General features: G+C 54.2%; 2 protein-coding genes and 1 long non-coding RNA gene across 6 annotated transcripts; all 3 read left to right on the forward strand.

Moving 5' to 3' along the window:
* Window positions 1-6,011: 6,011 nt before the first annotated feature.
* Window positions 6,012-7,814, forward strand: LOC135408018 (uncharacterized). The gene is made up of 4 exons (XR_010427156.1): window positions 6,012-6,412; window positions 6,513-6,607; window positions 7,080-7,483; window positions 7,584-7,814. It is a non-coding gene; the product is annotated as an uncharacterized LOC135408018 (long non-coding RNA).
* Window positions 7,815-10,922: 3,108 nt separating this feature from the next.
* On the forward strand, window positions 10,923-15,380 carry LOC135408017 (GPN-loop GTPase 1-like). 4 transcript variants are annotated; one of them, XM_064643397.1, is made up of 4 exons: window positions 10,923-10,978; window positions 11,520-11,598; window positions 12,779-12,873; window positions 13,346-13,510. In XM_064643397.1, the coding sequence occupies exons 1-4, from the start codon at window positions 10,944-10,946 to the stop codon at window positions 13,494-13,496; spliced, it is 360 nt and encodes a 119-aa protein (XP_064499467.1). In that variant the 5' UTR covers window positions 10,923-10,943; the 3' UTR covers window positions 13,497-13,510. The 4 variants fall into 4 exon arrangements, 1 of the variants encoding a protein (XP_064499467.1); XR_010427155.1 differs by lacking the exon at window positions 10,923-10,978 and adding an exon at window positions 13,850-14,080 and having other exon boundaries at window positions 11,008-11,598; window positions 13,346-13,749; XR_010427153.1 differs by lacking the exons at window positions 10,923-10,978; window positions 12,779-12,873; window positions 13,346-13,510 and adding an exon at window positions 14,635-15,380 and having other exon boundaries at window positions 11,008-11,598.
* Window positions 15,381-17,188: 1,808 nt separating this feature from the next.
* LOC135408015 (GPN-loop GTPase 1-like) lies at window positions 17,189-22,986 on the forward strand. The gene is made up of 12 exons (XM_064643396.1): window positions 17,189-17,244; window positions 17,786-17,864; window positions 17,973-18,067; window positions 18,539-18,944; window positions 19,045-19,139; window positions 19,612-20,015; window positions 20,116-20,210; window positions 20,682-21,085; window positions 21,186-21,280; window positions 21,752-22,155; window positions 22,256-22,350; window positions 22,822-22,986. Exons 1-4 carry the CDS (start codon window positions 17,210-17,212, stop codon window positions 18,732-18,734), a joined length of 405 nt encoding a protein of 134 aa, XP_064499466.1. The 5' UTR covers window positions 17,189-17,209; the 3' UTR covers window positions 18,735-18,944; window positions 19,045-19,139; window positions 19,612-20,015; window positions 20,116-20,210; window positions 20,682-21,085; window positions 21,186-21,280; window positions 21,752-22,155; window positions 22,256-22,350; window positions 22,822-22,986.
* The last annotated feature ends 1,031 nt before the right edge of the window (window positions 22,987-24,017 follow it).

A 24,017-nucleotide genomic window follows, 5' to 3' on the forward strand; every position in this document is an offset into this window, starting at 1 on the left:
TGGCAGGAGCGGGACCGGCGACGCATGCGCAGTAGCTCTCGTGCCGGCGCAGCGCTCCCTGCTCGAGTTAAGGGCCGGTTCCGGCGGCAGGGCGGGACTCGCGGTCTCCCGTCTCTCCCGGGGTGTGCGTGGGGGGAATAACATGAAGATTTTTTGCGGTGAAAGCGCAGAAATTAGCGAGGAGGGACGCTAATTTGGGTAAACTCGGTCACCGGAAGTAGAGAGCGACCGAAAGTCCTCCAAGGCCCCGTCCGGAAGTCCGCCAAGCCCACAGTAAAGATGGCGCCGTCAGGACCGGAACGACCACACTAAAGATGGCGGCCCCGGTCCGGAAGTCCGCCAAGCCCACAGTAAAGATGGCGCCGCCAGGACCGGAACGACCACACTAAAGATGGCGGCCGCGGCCGGAAGTTCGCCCCGACGCCACACTCAAGATGGCGCCGCCAAAACCGGAACTTAGCCGAGGCACACTCAAGACGGCGGCGAGAGGCCCCCCCCTCCCCGTTCCGCTCCGCTCCGCTCCGCTCCCGCCCCCGCTCCCGCCCCCGCTCCCCGCCCCTGCCGCCGCCTCGGTCGGTCCCGCGTGCCCTGGAGATGCTGTCGGAGCTGCGCCGCCGCCTTCCCCCCACCCCAGGAAGCGACCCACGGCGCCAGAGCCGACGGAGATCGTCGCCGGGGTAAGCTGGGCGCGGCCGCTCTTCTGCCTCTCCCGCGGCCATCGCGGACTGCAGGCAGGGGAAAGCGACAGGCAAGTTTCTCGCCTCTGCGGAGAAACTTGCACCTGCGTGCCGCCGCAGGGCCGGGTTCGGATGTGCCCTGGCATTGCGTCCCCCCACCCCCCCGCGGGCAGGGTCTGCGCTGCCTCGGGGACTCTGTCTGCGCTGCCGGGAGAGAGAAATCCTTTGGGAAGCTGGATAGAAACAGCAACTCTGTGAATTGCTCAGCTTTTCCTAGGCAAGGGCAGGTTTTAGGGAAGAAAGGCCCGTACTCGCGAAAGGCGCCGCGGGTCTCGCCGAGGGGGGGGGGGGGGGGCGCGGCTGCAGTGCCGCGCGCGGCTGCAGTGCCGCTCCCGGCCGTGTCCGCCAGGCGGCGACTGTGAGGCAGGGCCCGGCGCTCGGGGGCGCTCTCGCAAGCGACGCCCCCGGGAAAGCGGCGGGCTTTGGGCACTGCCGCCTTCCCCCGCAGTGCCCGGGCTGGCCCGGCGCCTGGCAAAACCTCTGAGGGAAAGGCAAGCAACAACTGCGCTTCTTCTGCCCTTTCTTTAGCCAGGGACTGGAACACAGACAAAATCGAGGGGCTCTTTGACCTGGGCAGGCTCCGAGCATTTTTCAGCCTTCCTTAGCAGGGCCATTCTCACCCTCTGAAAAGCTGAAAGACTTTAACGTCTGGATACACGCCTGCAGCTGTGCAAATTAATGTAGCTTCTTTTAGGAAATGAAGATGACGTTTTCCTGTTGTGAGCCTCTACTCTGCTTTTTCAATCAGTGATGAAGCTTATGGAAAAAAGACAAAATGCCTCGGGGTGAGTACATTCTACCGAGTTTTGCTTTTCTGGGATCGGTTTTGGGAAAATCCTGTGAAATTCTAAAAAGCTTCTCTCCGTGTTTTCTAGTTGTTTTTTCAGCCTTGGTCTAAGTTTCATGTAGAAAAGGGCACAGAATTAGAACAGGTAAACTAGACTTCTCGGGAGAGATGGAAGAAAAGTCTACTGATTCCGGTTCTGCTTTTCTTGTCTTCTATTAGACTGTCATTTTCTCTCCCCTGCTGTTCAAATAGGCAGCAATTAATTGCTCTGCTGGAGAGTTTGCTGTACTAAGTGTCTGTCAAATCGATGCCTTCAACTCAAGATAGCACCTGCTCCTTAGTTACAAAACGTTCCTCACAGGAAATTTTAGGCGTGCCCATAAATCTCATCCCTGTTTGTATGGGAGAACAGGGTTTTCTCGTCTGTAACAGAATAGTCATGGCATTTGCTATTGAATGCTGGTGGCAATCTAGTCAGAAGAGGACCCCGTGCTTCACTAATTTTCCTTTTTGTTGTTCGCAGTGACTTCTTCCCAGGGATGTTATTCTTGACCCCCCGGGGCAAACGGAGGTGTTCACCTGGTCAGCGTCAGAGCCATCGTACCTGAGGCCCTGGTAGGTAAGTGATTTTTGTGTGACTGGACGCTGAAGCTGTCTGTGTGCATGACCTGGCCAGTGCTCGGTGTACTCCTAATTAAAGTGTCTTTTACTCCGTGTTCCCAGGCTCCCTCTTTCCCTTCGGTTGCCACATGGTGTGCCGGACACCTCTGGCAGGACTAACCCTGTGGCTTTTATGTCCGACGTGCTGTGTGCGTGCAGGTAAGAAAAGCTGGGAGTGCAGTCCCTCTGCTTTGCTTGCTGTGTCTCTTGGGTAGTGATTTTGGAGGGGAATCCCAGAGCGATTTGGTTTTGAAGGGGACCTTCAAAGGCCACCCTGCCTTCCGTGGGCAGGGACACCTTCCCCTCTCATCCCCGGTTGGATGCTCCAAGTCCATCCAGCCTGGCCTGGAAACACTTGCAGGGATCCAGGGGGCAGCCTCAGGTTCCCTGTGCAGTGTGCATTTAATAGCTCTCCACTGTCATCGTGAAAAATTTTGTCAGCACGTTTTGTTGGACGATGGCAAGCAGGACCTGGGTGAAAATTGGGGTTCTCTGAGGTGCAGAGGGAAATAATCTCCTTTGAAGTCCAATGTAATTCAGTTTTGCATGAGTCTTGTCTGCCTTATGTTTGAATGGCTTCTCTTCCAGGAAGTTTAAATTCAACTTTTATTTTGTGTCTCCCCTCCCAGTATCCTGTCCAAGACCAAGCTACCTTTCCTCGTGGGAATGGACTGGCCGGGCATTGGCAGTCTGGCCCTCGAAAGACTAAAGTGACCTCTTCCAGCAGGGAAGACTTTCTGGCAAGCGGTACCAGAAAGAACTGGAGTTTCTGGAGAATAAAAGCTGGAGGTGTGCCCTGATAATCCCCGCCCCGGGTGGTGAGTGGTCTGACTTGCACGGACCGGTGGCCTTGGCCAGGAGCGGTCCTGCCGGACTGTAATTTTAATTTCCCTGCCAGGCTGTAATTTTAATTCCCTTGGATGCTTGGCAAAGCCCCCCTGGGTGAGCCCTAGTGCCTGGCATGAGCGGAGCGGGCTTCAGGGAGGTATTCACCTGGTCAGCGTCAGGAACCATCCTCCCTGAAGCCTCGGTGAGTGCTTTTTGTGTGACTGGACAGTGAAGCTGTGTGAATGACCTGGCTGGTGCTCGGTGTAGTCCTAATTAAAGTGTCTTTTACTCCGTGTTCCCAGGCTCCCTCTTTCCCTTCGATTGCCGCTGGATGTGCCGGACACCTCTGGCAGGACTAACCCTGTGGCTTTTATGTCCGACGTGCTGTGTGCGTGCAGGTAAGAAAAGCTGGGAGTGCAGTCCCTCTGCTTTGCTTGCTGTGTCTCTTGGGTAGTGATTTTGGAGGGGAATCCCAGAGCGATTTGGTTTGAAGGGGACCTTCAAAGGCCACCCTGCCTTCCGTGGGCAGGGACACCTTCCCCTCTCATCCCCGGCTGGATGCTCCAAGTCCCATCCAGCTTGGCCTGGAACACTTGCAGGGATCCAGGGGCAGCCTCAGGTTCCCTGTGCAGTGTGCATTTAATAGCTCTCCACTGTCATCATGAAAAATTTTGTCAGCACGTTTTGTTGGACGATGGCAAGCAGGACCTGGGTGAAAACTGGGGTTCTCTGAGGTGCAGAGGGAAATAATTCTCCTTTGAAGTCCAATGTAATTCAGTTTTGCATGAGTCCTTGTCTGCTTTATGTTTGAATGGCTTTCTCTTCCAGGAAGTTTTAAATAAACTTTTATTTTGTGTCTCCCCCCCCAGTATCCTGTCCAAGACCAAGCTACCTTTCCTCGTGGGAATGGACTGGCCGGGCTTTGGCAGTCTGGCCCGTCGAAAGACTAAGTGACCTCTTCCAACAGGGGAAGACTGAAGCAAGCGGTGCCAGAAAGAACTGGAGTTTCTGGAGAATAAAAGCTGGAGGTGTGCCCCTGATAATCCCCGCCCCGGGTGGTGAGTGGTCTGACTTGCACGGACCGGTGGCCTTGGCCAGGAGCGGTCCTGCCGGACTGTAATTTTAATTTCCTGCCCAGGCTGTAATTTTAATTTCCCTTGGATGCTTGGCAAAGCCCCCCTGGGTGAGCACTAGTGCCTGGCATGAGCGAGCGGGCTTCCAGGGAGGTATCACCTGGTCCAGCGTCAGGAACCATCCTCCCTGAAGCCTCGGTGAGTGCTTTTTGTGTGACTGGACAGTGAAGCTGTGTGAATGACCTGGCCAGTGCTCGGTGTAGTCCTAATTAAAGTGTCTTTTACTCTGTTTTCCCAGGCTCCCTCTTTCCCTTCGTTGCCGTGGATGTGCCGACACCTCTGGCAGGACTAACCCTGTGGCTTTTATGTCCGACGTGCTGTGTGCGTGCAGGTAAGAAAAGCTGGGAGTGCAGTCCCTCTGCTTTGCTTGCTGTGTCTCTTGGGTAGTGATTTTGGAGGGGAATCCCAGAGCGATTTGGTTTGAAGGGGACCTTCAAAGGCCACCTGCCTTCCGTGGGCAGGGACACCTTCCCCTCTCATCCCCGGCTGGATGCTCAAGTCCCATCCAGCCTGGCCTGGAACACTTGCAGGGATCCAGGGGCAGCCTCAGGTTCCCTGTGCAGTGTGCATTTAATAGCTCTCCACTGTCATCATGAAAAATTTTGTCAGCACGTTTTGTTGGACGATGGCAAGCAGGACCTGGGTGAAAACTGGGGTTCTCTGAGGTGCAGAGGGAAATAATTCTCCTTTGAAGTCCAATGTAATTCAGTTTTGCATGAGTCTTGTCTGCCTTATGTTTGAATGGCTTTCTCTTCCAGGAAGTTTTAAATTAAACTTTTATTTTGTGTCTCCCCTCCCAGTATCCTGTCCAAGACCAAGCTACCTTTCCTCGTGGGAATGGACTGGCCGGGCTTTGGCAGTCTGGCCCGTCGAAAGACTAAAGTGACCTCTTCCAACAGGGGAAGACTGAAGCAAGCGGTGCCAGAAAGAACTGGAGTTTCTGGAGAATAAAAGCTGGAGGTGTGCCCCTGATAATCCCCGCCCGGGTGGTGAGTGGTCTGACTTGCACGGACCGGTGGCCTTGGCCAGGAGCGGTCCTGCCGGACTGTAATTTTAATTTCCTGCCCAGGCTGTAATTTTAATTTCCCTTGGATGCTTGGCAAAGCCCCCCTGGGTGAGCCCTAGTGCCTGGCATGAGCGGAGCGGGCTTCCAGGGAGGTATTCACCTGGTCAGCGTCAGGAACCATCCTCCCTGAAGCCTCGGTGAGTGCTTTTTGTGTGACTGGACAGTGAAGCTGTGTGAATGACCTGGCTAGTGCTCGGTGTAGTCCTAATTAAAGTGTCTTTTACTCTGTGTTCCCAGCTCCCTCTTCCCTTCGATTGCCGTGGATGTGCCGGACACCTCTGGCAGGACTAACCCTTGTGGCTTTTATGTCCGACGTGCTGTGTGCGTGCAGGTAAGAAAAGCTGGGAGTGCAGTCCTCTGCTTTGCTTGCTGTGTCTCTTGGGTAGTGATTTTGGAGGGGAATCCCAGAGCGATTTGGTTTGAAGGGGACCTTCAAAGGCCACCCTGCCTTCCGTGGGCAGGGACACCTTCCCCTCTCATCCCCGGCTGGATGCTCCAAGTCCCATCCAGCCTGGCCTGGAACACTTGCAGGGATCAGGGGCAGCCTCAGGTTCCCTGTGCAGTGTGCATTTAATAGCTCTCCACTGTCATCATGAAAATTTTGTCAGCACGTTTTGTTGGACGATGGCAAGCAGGACCTGGGTGAAAACTGGGGTTCTCTGAGGTGCAGAGGGAAATAATTCTCCTTTGAAGTCCAATGTAATTCAGTTTTGCATGAGTCTTGTCTGCCTTATGTTTGAATGGCTTTCTCTTCAGGAAGTTTAAATTAAACTTTTATTTTGTGTCTCCCCCCCCAGTATCCTGTCCAAGACCAAGCTACCTTTCCTCGTGGGAATGGACTGGCCGGGCTTTGGCAGTCTGGCCCGTCGAAAGACTAAAGTGACCTCTTCCAACAGGGGAAGACTGAAGCAAGCGGTGCCAGAAAGAACTGGAGTTTCTGGAGAATAAAAGCTGGAGGTGTGCCCCTGATAATCCCCGCCCCGGGTGGTGAGTGGTCTGACTTGCACGGACCGGTGGCCTTGGCCAGGAGCGGTCCTGCCGGACTGTAATTTTAATTTCCTGCCCAGGCTGTAATTTTAATTTCCCTTGGATGCTTGGCAAAGCCCCCCTGGGTGAGCCCTAGTGCCTGGCATGAGCGGAGCGGGCTTCCAGGGAGGTATTCACCTGGTCAGCGTCAGGAACCATCCTCCCTGAAGCCTCGGTGAGTGCTTTTTGTGTGACTGGACAGTGAAGCTGTGTGAATGACCTGGCTAGTGCTCGGTGTAGTCCTAATTAAAGTGTCTTTTACTCTGTGTTCCCAGGCTCCCTCTTTCCCTTCGATTGCCGTGGATGTGCCGGACACCTCTGGCAGGACTAACCCTGTGGCTTTTATGTCCGACGTGCTGTGTGCGTGCAGGTAAGAAAAGCTGGGAGTGCAGTCCCTCTGCTTTGCTTGCTGTGTCTCTTGGGTAGTGATTTTGGAGGGGAATCCCAGAGCGATTTGGTTTGAAGGGGACCTTCAAAGGCCACCCTGCCTTCCGTGGGCAGGGACACCTTCCCCTCTCATCCCCGGCTGGATGCTCCAAGTCCCATCCAGCTTGGCCTGGAACACTTGCAGGGATCCAGGGGCAGCCTCAGGTTCCCTGTGCAGTGTGCATTTAATAGCTCTCCACTGTCATCATGAAAAATTTTGTCAGCACGTTTTGTTGGACGATGGCAAGCAGGACCTGGGTGAAAACTGGGGTTCTCTGAGGTGCAGAGGGAAATAATTCTCCTTTGAAGTCCAATGTAATTCAGTTTTGCATGAGTCTTGTCTGCCTTATGTTTGAATGGCTTTCTCTTCCAGGAAGTTTTAAATTAAACTTTTATTTTGTGTCTCCCCCCCCCAGTATCCTGTCCAAGACCAAGCTACCTTTCCTCGTGGGAATGGACTGGCCGGGCTTTGGCAGTCTGGCCCGTCGAAAGACTAAAGTGACCTCTTCCAACAGGGGAAGACTGAAGCAAGCGGTGCCAGAAAGAACTGGAGTTTCTGGAGAATAAAAGCTGGAGGTGTGCCCCTGATAATCCCCGCCCCGGGTGGTGAGTGGTCTGACTTGCACGGACCGGTGGCCTTGGCCAGGAGCGGTCCTGCCGGACTGTAATTTTAATTTCCTGCCCAGGCTGTAATTTTAATTTCCCTTGGATGCTTGGCAAAGCCCCCCTGGGTGAGCCCTAGTGCCTGGCATGAGCGGAGCGGGCTTCCAGGGAGGTATTCACCTGGTCAGCGTCAGGAACCATCCTCCCTGAAGCCTCGGTGAGTGCTTTTTGTGTGACTGGACAGTGAAGCTGTGTGAATGACCTGGCCAGTGCTCGGTGTAGTCCTAATTAAAGTGTCTTTTACTCTGTTTTCCCAGGCTCCCTCTTTCCCTTCGATTGCCGTGGATGTGCCGGACACCTCTGGCAGGACTAACCCTGTGGCTTTTATGTCCGACGTGCTGTGTGCGTGCAGGTAAGAAAAGCTGGGAGTGCAGTCCCTCTGCTTTGCTTGCTGTGTCTCTTGGGTAGTGATTTTGGAGGGGAATCCCAGAGCGATTTGGTTTGAAGGGGACCTTCAAAGGCCACCCTGCCTTCCGTGGGCAGGGACACCTTCCCCTCTCATCCCCGGCTGGATGCTCCAAGTCCCATCCAGCCTGGCCTGGAACACTTGCAGGGATCCAGGGGCAGCCTCAGGTTCCCTGTGCAGTGTGCATTTAATAGCTCTCCACTGTCATCATGAAAAATTTTGTCAGCACGTTTTGTTGGACTTTCTGGCAAGCGGTGCCAGAAAGAACTGGAGTTTCTGGAGAATAAAAGCTGGAGGTGTGCCCCTGATAATCCCCGCCCCGGGTGGTGAGTGGTCTGACTTGCACGGACCGGTGGCCTTGGCCAGGAACGGTCCTGCCGGACTGTAATTTTAATTTCCTGCCCAGGCTGTAATTTTAATTTCCCTTGGATGCTTGGCAAAGCCCTTCTGGGGGAGCCCTGGTGCCTGGCATGAGCGGAGCGGGCTTCCAGGGAGGTATTCACCTGGTCAGCGTCAGGAACCATCCTCCCTGAAGCCTCGGTGAGTGCTTTTTGTGTGACTGGACAGTGAAGCTGTGTGAATGACCTGGTGCTCGGTGTAGTCCTAATTAAAGTGTCTTTTACTCTGTGTTCCCAGGCTCCCTCTTTCCCTTCGGTTGCCGTGGATGTGCCGGACGGCTCTGGCAGGACTAACCCTGTGGCTTTTATGTCCCACGTGCTGTGTGCGTGCAGGTAAGAAAAGCTGGGAGTGCAGTCCCTCTGCTTTGCTTGCTGTGTCTCAACAGGTTTTCCAGCCAAGAAGAACAAGGAGAGAGATGAGGGAATCGGGTTCCAATTCCTAATGATTTGGTGGGTGCAGGAATGATTTCTGTGTGTTTTCCAGTCCCTTTTGATTCCTGAGATGATTTTAAAATGATGGCTTTAGCAATCAACTAAATCGGAGCTGTTGTTTTTGAGAGGAAATGATGCCAAATAAATGCAGAGTTTTGGGTCAGTTTTTGGGATGATTTGGGTCAGTTTTTGGGGTCAGTTTGGGGTCATTGTTTGGGGTGATTTGGGTCAGTTTTGGGTCAGCTTTTGGGATGATTGGGGTCAGTTTTGGGTCAGCTTTTGGGATGATTGGGGTCAGGTTTTGGGGTCAGTTTTGGGTCAGCTTTTGGGGTGATTTGGGTCTGTTTTGGGTCAATTTTTGGGGAGCACTGGGTGTTACTGGGGGTTGTTTGGGAGCACTGGGTGTTTACTGGGGAGCACTGGGTGTTACTGGGGGTTGTTGAGGAGCACTGGGTGTTACTGGGGAGCACTGGGAGAGAAAATGAAAAATAAAGAGAATAAAAAATAAACGAAATAAAAAAGGAAATATAAAAATCAAAAGAAAATTAAAAAAAAAAGGGGCAAAAAAACTAAAAAGGAAATAAAATGAAAATGAAATAAAAGAGGAAAAAAAAAAAAAAAGAAACCCCTTCTTGGGCACCCCGTTTCCTCTCCTCCCCCCCTCCCCCGAACCGTAAATTGCGGGGTCATCACCCCTAAAATGTGAGAAGGGGACCCCAAAATGTGGGTGAGGGAACCCCAGGGAGCCGAAAAAGCGGAGGGGGAGCCGCAGTAAGAAAGCGAAGCCGGGCGGTCGGGCGGCTGGGTGGGGGGGAAGCCAAGGTGGCGACGCCGGCGCGTGCGCAGTCGTTGGCAAGACGCCGGCGATCACGTGGTAAGCAAGGGCAGGCAGGAGCGGGACCGGCGACGCATGCGCAGTAGCTCTCGTGCCGGCGCAGCGCTCCCTGCTCGAGTTAAGGGCCGGTTCCGGCGGCAGGGCGGGACTCGCGGTCTCCCGTCTCTCCCGGGGTGTGCGTGGGGGGAATAACATGAAGATTTTTTGCGGTGAAAGCGCAGAAATTAGCGAGGAGGGACGCTAATTTGGGTAAACTCGGTCACCGGAAGTAGAGAGCGACCGAAAGTCCTCCAAGGCCCCGTCCCGGAAGTCCGCCAAGCCCACAGTAAAGATGGCGCCGTCAGGACCGGAACGACCACACTAAAGATGGCGGCCCCGGTCCGGAAGTCCGCCAAGCCCACAGTAAAGATGGCGCCGCCAGGACCGGAACGACCACACTAAAGATGGCGGCCGCGGCCCGGAAGTTCGCCCCGACGCCACACTCAAGATGGCGCCGCCAAAACCGGAACTTAGCCGAGGCCACACTCAAGACGGCGGCGAGAGGCCCCCCCCTCCCCGTTCCGCTCCGCTCCGCTCCGCTCCCGCCCCCGCTCCCGCCCCCGCTCCCGCCCCTGCCGCCGCCTCGGTCGGTCCCGCCGTGCCCTGGAGATGCTGTCGGAGCTGCGCCGCCGCCTTCCCCCCCACCCCAGGAAGCGACCCACGGCGCCAGAGCCGACGGAGATCGTCGCCGGGGTAAGCTGGGCGCGGCCGCTCTTCTGCCTCTCCCGCGGCCATCGCGGACTGCAGGCAGGGGAAGCGACAGGCAAGTTTCTCGCCTCTGCGGAGAAACTTGCACCTGCGTGCCGCCGCAGGGCCGGGTTCGGATGTGCCCTGGCATTGCGTCCCCCCACCCCCCCGCGGGCAGGGTCTGCGCTGCCTCGGGGACTCTGTCTGCGCTGCCGGGAGAGAGAAATCCTTTGGGAAGCTGGGATAGAAACAGCAACTCTGTGAATTGCTCAGCTTTTCCTAGGCAAGGGCAGGTTTTAGGGAAGAAAGGCCCGTACTCGCGAAAGGCGCCGCGGGTCTCGCCGAGGGGGGGGGGGGGGGGGGCGCGGCTGCAGTGCCGCGCGCGGCTGCAGTGCCGCTCCCGGCCGTGTCCGCCAGGCGGCGACTGTGAGGCAGGGCCCGGCGCTCGGGGGCGCTCTCGCAAGCGACGCCCCCGGGAAAGCGGCGGGCTTTGGGCACTGCCGGCCTTCCCCCGCAGTGCCCGGGCTGGCCCGGCGCCTGGCAAAACCTCTGAGGGAAAAGGCAAGCAACAACTGCGCTTCTTCTGCCCTTTCTTTAGCCAGGGACTGGAACACAGACAAAATCGAGGGGCTCTTTGACCTGGGCAGGCTCCGAGCATTTTTCAGCCTTCCTTAGCAGGGCATTCTCACCCTCTGAAAAGCTGAAAGACTTTAACGTCTGGATACACGCCTGCAGCTGTGCAAATTAATGTAGCTTCTTTTAGGAAATGAAGATGACGTTTTCCTGTTGTGAGCCTCTACTCTGCTTTTTCAATCAGGTGATGAAGCTTATGGAAAAAAGACAAAATGCCTCGGGGTGAGTACATTCTACCGAGTTTTGCTTTTCTGGGATCGGTTTGGGAAAATCCTGTGAAATTCTAAAAAGCTTCTCTCCGTGTTTTCTAGTTGTTTTTTCAGCCTTGGTCTAAGTTTCATGTAGAAAAGGGCACAGAATTAGAACAGGTAAACTAGACTTTCTCGGGAGAGATGGAAGAAAAGTCTACTGATTCCGGTTCTGCTTTTCTTGTCTTCTATTAGACTGTCATTTTCTCTCCCCTGCTGTTCAAATAGGCAGCAATTAATTGCTCTGCTGGAGAGTTTGCTGTACTAAGTGTCTGTCAAATCGATGCCTTCAACTCAAGATAGCACCTGCTCCTTAGTTACAAAACGTTCCTCACAGGAAATTTTCAGGCGTGCCCATAAATCTCATCCCTGTTTGTATGGGAGAACAGGGTTTTCTCGTCTGTAACAGAATAGTCATGGCATTTGCTATTGAATGCTGGTGGCAATCTAGTCAGAAGAGGACCCCGTGCTTCACTAATTTTCCCTTTTTGTTGTTCGCAGTGACTTCTTCCCAGGGATGTTATTCTTGACCCCCCGGGGCAAACGGAGGTGTTCACCTGGTCAGCGTCAGGAGCCATCGTACCTGAGGCCCTGGTAGGTAAGTGATTTTTGTGTGACTGGACGCTGAAGCTGTCTGTGTGCATGACCTGGCCAGTGCTCGGTGTACTCCTAATTAAAGTGTCTTTTACTCCGTGTTCCCAGGCTCCCTCTTTCCCTTCGGTTGCCACATGTGTGCCGGACACCTCTGGCAGGACTAACCCTGTGGCTTTTATGTCCGACGTGCTGTGTGCGTGCAGGTAAGAAAAGCTGGGAGTGCAGTCCCTCTGCTTTGCTTGCTGTGTCTCTTGGGTAGTGATTTTGGAGGGGAATCCCAGAGCGATTTGGTTTGAAGGGGACCTTCAAAGGCCACCCTGCCTTCCGTGGGCAGGGACACCTTCCCCTCTCATCCCCGGTTGGATGCTCCAAGTCCCATCCAGCCTGGCCTGGAACACTTGCAGGGATCCAGGGGCAGCCTCAGGTTCCCTGTGCAGTGTGCATTTAATAGCTCTCCACTGTCATCGTGAAAAATTTTGTCAGCACGTTTTGTTGGACGATGGCAAGCAGGACCTGGGTGAAAATTGGGGTTCTCTGAGGTGCAGAGGGAAATAATTCTCCTTTGAAGTCCAATGTAATTCAGTTTTGCATGAGTCTTGTCTGCCTTATGTTTGAATGGCTTTCTCTTCCAGGAAGTTTTAAATTAAACTTTTATTTTGTGTCTCCCCTCCCAGTATCCTGTCCAAGACCAAGCTACCTTTCCTCGTGGGAATGGACTGGCCGGGCATTGGCAGTCTGGCCCCTCGAAAGACTAAAGTGACCTCTTCCAGCAGGGGAAGACTTTCTGGCAAGCGGTACCAGAAAGAACTGGAGTTTCTGGAGAATAAAAGCTGGAGGTGTGCCCCTGATAATCCCCGCCCCGGCTGGTGAGTGGTCTGACTTGCACGGACCGGTGGCCTTGGCCAGGAGCGGTCCTGCCGGACTGTAATTTTAATTTCCTGCCCAGGCTGTAATTTTAATTTCCCTTGGATGCTTGGCAAAGCCCCCCTGGGTGAGCCCTAGTGCCTGGCATGAGCGGAGCGGGCTTCCAGGGAGGTATTCACCTGGTCAGCGTCAGGAACCATCCTCCCTGAAGCCTCGGTGAGTGCTTTTTGTGTGACTGGACAGTGAAGCTGTGTGAATGACCTGGCTGGTGCTCGGTGTAGTCCTAATTAAAGTGTCTTTTACTCCGTGTTCCCAGGCTCCCTCTTTCCCTTCGATTGCCGTGGATGTGCCGGACACCTCTGGCAGGACTAACCCTGTGGCTTTTATGTCCGACGTGCTGTGTGCGTGCAGGTAAGAAAAGCTGGGAGTGCAGTCCCTCTGCTTTGCTTGCTGTGTCTCTTGGGTAGTGATTTTGGAGGGGAATCCCAGAGCGATTTGGTTTGAAGGGGACCTTCAAAGGCCACCCTGCCTTCCGTGGGCAGGGACACCTTCCCCTCTCATCCCCGGCTGGATGCTCCAAGTCCCATCCAGCTTGGCCTGGAACACTTGCAGGGATCCAGGGGCAGCCTCAGGTTCCCTGTGCAGTGTGCATTTAATAGCTCTCCACTGTCATCATGAAAAATTTTGTCAGCACGTTTTGTTGGACGATGGCAAGCAGGACCTGGGTGAAAACTGGGGTTCTCTGAGGTGCAGAGGGAAATAATTCTCCTTTGAAGTCCAATGTAATTCAGTTTTGCATGAGTCTTGTCTGCCTTATGTTTGAATGGCTTTCTCTTCCAGGAAGTTTTAAATTAAACTTTTATTTTGTGTCTCCCCCCCCCAGTATCCTGTCCAAGACCAAGCTACCTTTCCTCGTGGGAATGGACTGGCCGGGCTTTGGCAGTCTGGCCCGTCGAAAGACTAAAGTGACCTCTTCCAACAGGGGAAGACTGAAGCAAGCGGTGCCAGAAAGAACTGGAGTTTCTGGAGAATAAAAGCTGGAGGTGTGCCCCTGATAATCCCCGCCCCGGGTGGTGAGTGGTCTGACTTGCACGGACCGGTGGCCTTGGCCAGGAGCGGTCCTGCCGGACTGTAATTTTAATTTCCTGCCCAGGCTGTAATTTTAATTTCCCTTGGATGCTTGGCAAAGCCCCCCTGGGTGAGCCCTAGTGCCTGGCATGAGCGGAGCGGGCTTCCAGGGAGGTATTCACCTGGTCAGCGTCAGGAACCATCCTCCCTGAAGCCTCGGTGAGTGCTTTTTGTGTGACTGGACAGTGAAGCTGTGTGAATGACCTGGCCAGTGCTCGGTGTAGTCCTAATTAAAGTGTCTTTTACTCTGTTTTCCCAGGCTCCCTCTTTCCCTTCGATTGCCGTGGATGTGCCGGACACCTCTGGCAGGACTAACCCTGTGGCTTTTATGTCCGACGTGCTGTGTGCGTGCAGGTAAGAAAAGCTGGGAGTGCAGTCCCTCTGCTTTGCTTGCTGTGTCTCTTGGGTAGTGATTTTGGAGGGGAATCCCAGAGCGATTTGGTTTGAAGGGGACCTTCAAAGGCCACCCTGCCTTCCGTGGGCAGGGACACCTTCCCCTCTCATCCCCGGCTGGATGCTCCAAGTCCCATCCAGCCTGGCCTGGAACACTTGCAGGGATCCAGGGGCAGCCTCAGGTTCCCTGTGCAGTGTGCATTTAATAGCTCTCCACTGTCATCATGAAAAATTTTGTCAGCACGTTTTGTTGGACTTTCTGGCAAGCGGTGCCAGAAAGAACTGGAGTTTCTGGAGAATAAAAGCTGGAGGTGTGCCCCTGATAATCCCCGCCCCGGGTGGTGAGTGGTCTGACTTGCACGGACCGGTGGCCTTGGCCAGGAACGGTCCTGCCGGACTGTAATTTTAATTTCCTGCCCAGGCTGTAATTTTAATTTCCCTTGGATGCTTGGCAAAGCCCTTCTGGGGGAGCCCTGGTGCCTGGCATGAGCGGAGCGGGCTTCCAGGGAGGTATTCACCTGGTCAGCGTCAGGAACCATCCTCCCTGAAGCCTCGGTGAGTGCTTTTTGTGTGACTGGACAGTGAAGCTGTGTGAATGACCTGGTGCTCGGTGTAGTCCTAATTAAAGTGTCTTTTACTCTGTGTTCCCAGGCTCCCTCTTTCCCTTCGGTTGCCGTGGATGTGCCGGACGGCTCTGGCAGGACTAACCCTGTGGCTTTTATGTCCCACGTGCTGTGTGCGTGCAGGTAAGAAAAGCTGGGAGTGCAGTCCCTCTGCTTTGCTTGCTGTGTCTCAACAGGTTTTCCAGCCAAGAAGAACAAGGAGAGAGATGAGGGAATCGGGTTCCAATTCCTAATGATTTGGTGGGTGCAGGAATGATTTCTGTGTGTTTTCCAGTCCCTTTTGATTCCTGAGATGATTTTAAAATGATGGCTTTAGCAATCAACTAAATCGGAGCTGTTGTTTTTGAGAGGAAATGATGCCAAATAAATGCAGAGTTTTGGGTCAGTTTTTGGGATGATTTGGGTCAGTTTTTGGGGTCAGTTTGGGGTCATTGTTTGGGGTGATTTGGGTCAGTTTTGGGTCAGCTTTTGGGATGATTGGGGTCAGTTTTGGGTCAGCTTTTGGGATGATTGGGGTCAGGTTTTGGGGTCAGTTTTGGGTCAGCTTTTGGGGTGATTTGGGTCTGTTTTGGGTCAATTTTTGGGGAGCACTGGGTGTTACTGGGGGTTGTTTGGGAGCACTGGGTGTTTACTGGGGAGCACTGGGTGTTACTGGGGGTTGTTGAGGAGCACTGGGTGTTACTGGGGAGCACTGGGAGAGAAAATGAAAAATAAAGAGAATAAAAAATAAACGAAATAAAAAAGGAAATATAAAAATCAAAAGAAAATTAAAAAAAAAAGGGGCAAAAAAACTAAAAAGGAAATAAAATGAAAATGAAATAAAAGAGGAAAAAAAAAAAAAAAGAAACCCCTTCTTGGGCACCCCGTTTCCTCTCCTCCCCCCCTCCCCCGAACCGTAAATTGCGGGGTCATCACCCCTAAAATGTGAGAAGGGGACCCCAAAATGTGGGTGAGGGAACCCCAGGGAGCCGAAAAAGCGGAGGGGGAGCCGCAGTAAGAAAGCGAAGCCGGGCGGTCGGGCGGCTGGGTGGGGGGGAAGCCAAGGTGGCGACGCCGGCGCGTGCGCAGTCGTTGGCAAGACGCCGGCGATCACGTGGTAAGCAAGGGCAGGCAGGAGCGGGACCGGCGACGCATGCGCAGTAGCTCTCGTGCCGGCGCAGCGCTCCCTGCTCGAGTTAAGGGCCGGTTCCGGCGGCAGGGCGGGACTCGCGGTCTCCCGTCTCTCCCGGGGTGTGCGTGGGGGGAATAACATGAAGATTTTTTGCGGTGAAAGCGCAGAAATTAGCGAGGAGGGACGCTAATTTGGGTAAACTCGGTCACCGGAAGTAGAGAGCGACCGAAAGTCCTCCAAGGCCCCGTCCCGGAAGTCCGCCAAGCCCACAGTAAAGATGGCGCCGTCAGGACCGGAACGACCACACTAAAGATGGCGGCCCCGGTCCGGAAGTCCGCCAAGCCCACAGTAAAGATGGCGCCGCCAGGACCGGAACGACCACACTAAAGATGGCGGCCGCGGCCCGGAAGTTCGCCCCGACGCCACACTCAAGATGGCGCCGCCAAAACCGGAACTTAGCCGAGGCCACACTCAAGACGGCGGCGAGAGGCCCCCCCCTCCCCGTTCCGCTCCGCTCCGCTCCGCTCCCGCCCCCGCTCCCGCCCCCGCTCCCGCCCCTGCCGCCGCCTCGGTCGGTCCCGCCGTGCCCTGGAGATGCTGTCGGAGCTGCGCCGCCGCCTTCCCCCCCACCCCAGGAAGCGACCCACGGCGCCAGAGCCGACGGAGATCGTCGCCGGGGTAAGCTGGGCGCGGCCGCTCTTCTGCCTCTCCCGCGGCCATCGCGGACTGCAGGCAGGGGAAGCGACAGGCAAGTTTCTCGCCTCTGCGGAGAAACTTGCACCTGCGTGCCGCCGCAGGGCCGGGTTCGGATGTGCCCTGGCATTGCGTCCCCCCACCCCCCCGCGGGCAGGGTCTGCGCTGCCTCGGGGACTCTGTCTGCGCTGCCGGGAGAGAGAAATCCTTTGGGAAGCTGGGATAGAAACAGCAACTCTGTGAATTGCTCAGCTTTTCCTAGGCAAGGGCAGGTTTTAGGGAAGAAAGGCCCGTACTCGCGAAAGGCGCCGCGGGTCTCGCCGAGGGGGGGGGGGGGGGGGGCGCGGCTGCAGTGCCGCGCGCGGCTGCAGTGCCGCTCCCGGCCGTGTCCGCCAGGCGGCGACTGTGAGGCAGGGCCCGGCGCTCGGGGGCGCTCTCGCAAGCGACGCCCCCGGGAAAGCGGCGGGCTTTGGGCACTGCCGGCCTTCCCCCGCAGTGCCCGGGCTGGCCCGGCGCCTGGCAAAACCTCTGAGGGAAAAGGCAAGCAACAACTGCGCTTCTTCTGCCCTTTCTTTAGCCAGGGACTGGAACACAGACAAAATCGAGGGGCTCTTTGACCTGGGCAGGCTCCGAGCATTTTTCAGCCTTCCTTAGCAGGGCATTCTCACCCTCTGAAAAGCTGAAAGACTTTAACGTCTGGATACACGCCTGCAGCTGTGCAAATTAATGTAGCTTCTTTTAGGAAATGAAGATGACGTTTTCCTGTTGTGAGCCTCTACTCTGCTTTTTCAATCAGGTGATGAAGCTTATGGAAAAAAGACAAAATGCCTCGGGGTGAGTACATTCTACCGAGTTTTGCTTTTCTGGGATCGGTTTGGGAAAATCCTGTGAAATTCTAAAAAGCTTCTCTCCGTGTTTTCTAGTTGTTTTTTCAGCCTTGGTCTAAGTTTCATGTAGAAAAGGGCACAGAATTAGAACAGGTAAACTAGACTTTCTCGGGAGAGATGGAAGAAAAGTCTACTGATTCCGGTTCTGCTTTTCTTGTCTTCTATTAGACTGTCATTTTCTCTCCCCTGCTGTTCAAATAGGCAGCAATTAATTGCTCTGCTGGAGAGTTTGCTGTACTAAGTGTCTGTCAAATCGATGCCTTCAACTCAAGATAGCACCTGCTCCTTAGTTACAAAACGTTCCTCACAGGAAATTTTCAGGCGTGCCCATAAATCTCATCCCTGTTTGTATGGGAGAACAGGGTTTTCTCGTCTGTAACAGAATAGTCATGGCATTTGCTATTGAATGCTGGTGGCAATCTAGTCAGAAGAGGACCCCGTGCTTCACTAATTTTCCCTTTTTGTTGTTCGCAGTGACTTCTTCCCAGGGATGTTATTCTTGACCCCCCGGGGCAAACGGAGGTGTTCACCTGGTCAGCGTCAGGAGCCATCGTACCTGAGGCCCTGGTAGGTAAGTGATTTTTGTGTGACTGGACGCTGAAGCTGTCTGTGTGCATGACCTGGCCAGTGCTCGGTGTACTCCTAATTAAAGTGTCTTTTACTCCGTGTTCCCAGGCTCCCTCTTTCCCTTCGGTTGCCACATGTGTGCCGGACACCTCTGGCAGGACTAACCCTGTGGCTTTTATGTCCGACGTGCTGTGTGCGTGCAGGTAAGAAAAGCTGGGAGTGCAGTCCCTCTGCTTTGCTTGCTGTGTCTCTTGGGTAGTGATTTTGGAGGGGAATCCCAGAGCGATTTGGTTTGAAGGGGACCTTCAAAGGCCACCCTGCCTTCCGTGGGCAGGGACACCTTCCCCTCTCATCCCCGGTTGGATGCTCCAAGTCCCATCCAGCCTGGCCTGGAACACTTGCAGGGATCCAGGGGCAGCCTCAGGTTCCCTGTGCAGTGTGCATTTAATAGCTCTCCACTGTCATCGTGAAAAATTTTGTCAGCACGTTTTGTTGGACGATGGCAAGCAGGACCTGGGTGAAAATTGGGGTTCTCTGAGGTGCAGAGGGAAATAATTCTCCTTTGAAGTCCAATGTAATTCAGTTTTGCATGAGTCTTGTCTGCCTTATGTTTGAATGGCTTTCTCTTCCAGGAAGTTTTAAATTAAACTTTTATTTTGTGTCTCCCCTCCCAGTATCCTGTCCAAGACCAAGCTACCTTTCCTCGTGGGAATGGACTGGCCGGGCATTGGCAGTCTGGCCCCTCGAAAGACTAAAGTGACCTCTTCCAGCAGGGGAAGACTTTCTGGCAAGCGGTACCAGAAAGAACTGGAGTTTCTGGAGAATAAAAGCTGGAGGTGTGCCCCTGATAATCCCCGCCCCGGCTGGTGAGTGGTCTGACTTGCACGGACCGGTGGCCTTGGCCAGGAGCGGTCCTGCCGGACTGTAATTTTAATTTCCTGCCCAGGCTGTAATTTTAATTTCCCTTGGATGCTTGGCAAAGCCCCCCTGGGTGAGCCCTAGTGCCTGGCATGAGCGGAGCGGGCTTCCAGGGAGGTATTCACCTGGTCAGCGTCAGGAACCATCCTCCCTGAAGCCTCGGTGAGTGCTTTTTGTGTGACTGGACAGTGAAGCTGTGTGAATGACCTGGCTGGTGCTCGGTGTAGTCCTAATTAAAGTGTCTTTTACTCCGTGTTCCCAGGCTCCCTCTTTCCCTTCGATTGCCGTGGATGTGCCGGACACCTCTGGCAGGACTAACCCTGTGGCTTTTATGTCCGACGTGCTGTGTGCGTGCAGGTAAGAAAAGCTGGGAGTGCAGTCCCTCTGCTTTGCTTGCTGTGTCTCTTGGGTAGTGATTTTGGAGGGGAATCCCAGAGCGATTTGGTTTGAAGGGGACCTTCAAAGGCCACCCTGCCTTCCGTGGGCAGGGACACCTTCCCCTCTCATCCCCGGCTGGATGCTCCAAGTCCCATCCAGCTTGGCCTGGAACACTTGCAGGGATCCAGGGGCAGCCTCAGGTTCCCTGTGCAGTGTGCATTTAATAGCTCTCCACTGTCATCATGAAAAATTTTGTCAGCACGTTTTGTTGGACGATGGCAAGCAGGACCTGGGTGAAAACTGGGGTTCTCTGAGGTGCAGAGGGAAATAATTCTCCTTTGAAGTCCAATGTAATTCAGTTTTGCATGAGTCTTGTCTGCTTTATGTTTGAATGGCTTTCTCTTCCAGGAAGTTTTAAATTAAACTTTTATTTTGTGTCTCCCCCCCCCAGTATCCTGTCCAAGACCAAGCTACCTTTCCTCGTGGGAATGGACTGGCCGGGCTTTGGCAGTCTGGCCCGTCGAAAGACTAAAGTGACCTCTTCCAACAGGGGAAGACTGAAGCAAGCGGTGCCAGAAAGAACTGGAGTTTCTGGAGAATAAAAGCTGGAGGTGTGCCCCTGATAATCCCCGCCCCGGGTGGTGAGTGGTCTGACTTGCACGGACCGGTGGCCTTGGCCAGGAGCGGTCCTGCCGGACTGTAATTTTAATTTCCTGCCCAGGCTGTAATTTTAATTTCCCTTGGATGCTTGGCAAAGCCCCCCTGGGTGAGCCCTAGTGCCTGGCATGAGCGGAGCGGGCTTCCAGGGAGGTATTCACCTGGTCAGCGTCAGGAACCATCCTCCCTGAAGCCTCGGTGAGTGCTTTTTGTGTGACTGGACAGTGAAGCTGTGTGAATGACCTGGCCAGTGCTCGGTGTAGTCCTAATTAAAGTGTCTTTTACTCTGTTTTCCCAGGCTCCCTCTTTCCCTTCGATTGCCGTGGATGTGCCGGACACCTCTGGCAGGACTAACCCTGTGGCTTTTATGTCCGACGTGCTGTGTGCGTGCAGGTAAGAAAAGCTGGGAGTGCAGTCCCTCTGCTTTGCTTGCTGTGTCTCTTGGGTAGTGATTTTGGAGGGGAATCCCAGAGCGATTTGGTTTGAAGGGGACCTTCAAAGGCCACCCTGCCTTCCGTGGGCAGGGACACCTTCCCCTCTCATCCCCGGCTGGATGCTCCAAGTCCCATCCAGCCTGGCCTGGAACACTTGCAGGGATCCAGGGGCAGCCTCAGGTTCCCTGTGCAGTGTGCATTTAATAGCTCTCCACTGTCATCATGAAAAATTTTGTCAGCACGTTTTGTTGGACGATGGCAAGCAGGACCTGGGTGAAAACTGGGGTTCTCTGAGGTGCAGAGGGAAATAATTCTCCTTTGAAGTCCAATGTAATTCAGTTTTGCATGAGTCTTGTCTGCCTTATGTTTGAATGGCTTTCTCTTCCAGGAAGTTTTAAATTAAACTTTTATTTTGTGTCTCCCCTCCCAGTATCCTGTCCAAGACCAAGCTACCTTTCCTCGTGGGAATGGACTGGCCGGGCTTTGGCAGTCTGGCCCGTCGAAAGACTAAAGTGACCTCTTCCAACAGGGGAAGACTGAAGCAAGCGGTGCCAGAAAGAACTGGAGTTTCTGGAGAATAAAAGCTGGAGGTGTGCCCCTGATAATCCCCGCCCCGGGTGGTGAGTGGTCTGACTTGCACGGACCGGTGGCCTTGGCCAGGAGCGGTCCTGCCGGACTGTAATTTTAATTTCCTGCCCAGGCTGTAATTTTAATTTCCCTTGGATGCTTGGCAAAGCCCCCCTGGGTGAGCCCTAGTGCCTGGCATGAGCGGAGCGGGCTTCCAGGGAGGTATTCACCTGGTCAGCGTCAGGAACCATCCTCCCTGAAGCCTCGGTGAGTGCTTTTTGTGTGACTGGACAGTGAAGCTGTGTGAATGACCTGGCCGGTGCTCGGTGTAGTCCTAATTAAAGTGTCTTTTACTCTGTGTTCCCAGGCTCCCTCTTTCCCTTCGATTGCCGTGGATGTGCCGGACACCTCTGGCAGGACTAACCCTGTGGCTTTTATGTCCGACGTGCTGTGTGCGTGCAGGTAAGAAAAGCTGGGAGTGCAGTCCCTCTGCTTTGCTTGCTGTGTCTCTTGGGTAGTGATTTTGGAGGGGAATCCCAGAGCGATTTGGTTTGAAGGGGACCTTCAAAGGCCACCCTGCCTTCCGTGGGCAGGGACACCTTCCCCTCTCATCCCCGGCTGGATGCTCCAAGTCCCATCCAGCCTGGCCTGGAACACTTGCAGGGATCCAGGGGCAGCCTCAGGTTCCCTGTGCAGTGTGCATTTAATAGCTCTCCACTGTCATCATGAAAAATTTTGTCAGCACGTTTTGTTGGACGATGGCAAGCAGGACCTGGGTGAAAACTGGGGTTCTCTGAGGTGCAGAGGGAAATAATTCTCCTTTGAAGTCCAATGTAATTCAGTTTTGCATGAGTCTTGTCTGCCTTATGTTTGAATGGCTTTCTCTTCCAGGAAGTTTTAAATTAAACTTTTATTTTGTGTCTCCCCCCCCAGTATCCTGTCCAAGACCAAGCTACCTTTCCTCGTGGGAATGGACTGGCCGGGCTTTGGCAGTCTGGCCCGTCGAAAGACTAAAGTGACCTCTTCCAACAGGGGAAGACTGAAGCAAGCGGTGCCAGAAAGAACTGGAGTTTCTGGAGAATAAAAGCTGGAGGTGTGCCCCTGATAATCCCCGCCCCGGGTGGTGAGTGGTCTGACTTGCACGGACCGGTGGCCTTGGCCAGGAGCGGTCCTGCCGGACTGTAATTTTAATTTCCTGCCCAGGCTGTAATTTTAATTTCCCTTGGATGCTTGGCAAAGCCCCCCTGGGTGAGCCCTAGTGCCTGGCATGAGCGGAGCGGGCTTCCAGGGAGGTATTCACCTGGTCAGCGTCAGGAACCATCCTCCCTGAAGCCTCGGTGAGTGCTTTTTGTGTGACTGGACAGTGAAGCTGTGTGAATGACCTGGCTAGTGCTCGGTGTAGTCCTAATTAAAGTGTCTTTTACTCTGTGTTCCCAGGCTCCCTCTTTCCCTTCGATTGCCGTGGATGTGCCGGACACCTCTGGCAGGACTAACCCTGTGGCTTTTATGTCCGACGTGCTGTGTGCGTGCAGGTAAGAAAAGCTGGGAGTGCAGTCCCTCTGCTTTGCTTGCTGTGTCTCTTGGGTAGTGATTTTGGAGGGGAATCCCAGAGCGATTTGGTTTGAAGGGGACCTTCAAAGGCCACCCTGCCTTCCGTGGGCAGGGACACCTTCCCCTCTCATCCCCGGCTGGATGCTCCAAGTCCCATCCAGCCTGGCCTGGAACACTTGCAGGGATCCAGGGGCAGCCTCAGGTTCCCTGTGCAGTGTGCATTTAATAGCTCTCCACTGTCATCATGAAAAATTTTGTCAGCACGTTTTGTTGGACGATGGCAAGCAGGACCTGGGTGAAAACTGGGGTTCTCTGAGGTGCAGAGGGAAATAATTCTCCTTTGAAGTCCAATGTAATTCAGTTTTGCATGAGTCTTGTCTGCCTTATGTTTGAATGGCTTTCTCTTCCAGGAAGTTTTAAATTAAACTTTTATTTTGTGTCTCCCCTCCCAGTATCCTGTCCAAGACCAAGCTACCTTTCCTCGTGGGAATGGACTGGCCGGGCTTTGGCAGTCTGGCCCGTCGAAAGACTAAAGTGACCTCTTCCAACAGGGGAAGACTGAAGCAAGCGGTGCCAGAAAGAACTGGAGTTTCTGGAGAATAAAAGCTGGAGGTGTGCCCCTGATAATCCCCGCCCCGGGTGGTGGGTGGTCTGACTTGCACGGACCGGTGGCCTTGGCCAGGAGCGGTCCTGCCGGACTGTAATTTTAATTTCCTGCCCAGGCTGTAATTTTAATTTCCCTTGGATGCTTGGCAAAGCCCCCCTGGGTGAGCCCTAGTGCCTGGCATGAGCGGAGCGGGCTTCCAGGGAGGTATTCACCTGGTCAGCGTCAGGAACCATCCTCCCTGAAGCCTCGGTGAGTGCTTTTTGTGTGACTGGACAGTGAAGCTGTGTGAATGACCTGGCTAGTGCTCGGTGTAGTCCTAATTAAAGTGTCTTTTACTCTGTGTTCCCAGGCTCCCTCTTTCCCTTCGATTGCCGTGGATGTGCCGGACACCTCTGGCAGGACTAACCCTGTGGCTTTTATGTCCAACGTGCTGTGTGCGTGCAGGTAAGAAAAGCTGGGAGTGCAGTCCCTCTGCTTTGCTTGCTGTGTCTCTTGGGTAGTGATTTTGGAGGGGAATCCCAGAGCGATTTGGTTTGAAGGGGACCTTCAAAGGCCACCCTGCCTTCCGTGGGCAGGGACACCTTCCCCTCTCATCCCCGGCTGGATGCTCCAAGTCCCATCCAGCCTGGCCTGGAACACTTGCAGGGATCCAGGGGCAGCCTCAGGTTCCCTGTGCAGTGTGCATTTAATAGCTCTCCACTGTCATCATGAAAAATTTTGTCAGCACGTTTTGTTGGACGATGGCAAGCAGGACCTGGGTGAAAACTGGGGTTCTCTGAGGTGCAGAGGGAAATAATTCTCCTTTGAAGTCCAATGTAATTCAGTTTTGCATGAGTCTTGTCTGCCTTATGTTTGAATGGCTTTCTCTTCCAGGAAGTTTTAAATTAAACTTTTATTTTGTGTCTCCCCCCCCAGTATCCTGTCCAAGACCAAGCTACCTTTCCTCGTGGGAATGGACTGGCCGGGCTTTGGCAGTCTGGCCCGTCGAAAGACTAAAGTGACCTCTTCCAACAGGGGAAGACTGAAGCAAGCGGTGCCAGA

The sequence above is a fragment of the Pseudopipra pipra genome, unplaced genomic scaffold (genome assembly GCF_036250125.1).
Source record: "Pseudopipra pipra isolate bDixPip1 unplaced genomic scaffold, bDixPip1.hap1 HAP1_SCAFFOLD_123, whole genome shotgun sequence".
Classification (NCBI taxonomy): domain Eukaryota; kingdom Metazoa; phylum Chordata; class Aves; order Passeriformes; family Pipridae; genus Pseudopipra; species Pseudopipra pipra.

Coding starts and splice junctions, on each gene's coding strand:
- LOC135408017 (XM_064643397.1), top strand. CDS start 10,944: ATGAAGCTTATGGAAAAAAGACAAAATGCCTCGGG. Junction 10,979..11,519: donor AAAAGACAAAATGCCTCGGG/GTGAGTACATTC, acceptor ACTTCTTCCCAG/GGATGTTATTCTTGACCCCC. Junction 12,874..13,345: donor GACGTGCTGTGTGCGTGCAG/GTAAGAAAAGCT, acceptor TCCCCCCCCCAG/TATCCTGTCCAAGACCAAGC.
- LOC135408015 (XM_064643396.1), top strand. CDS start 17,210: ATGAAGCTTATGGAAAAAAGACAAAATGCCTCGGG. Junction 17,245..17,785: donor AAAAGACAAAATGCCTCGGG/GTGAGTACATTC, acceptor ACTTCTTCCCAG/GGATGTTATTCTTGACCCCC. Junction 17,865..17,972: donor CCATCGTACCTGAGGCCCTG/GTAGGTAAGTGA, acceptor CCGTGTTCCCAG/GCTCCCTCTTTCCCTTCGGT.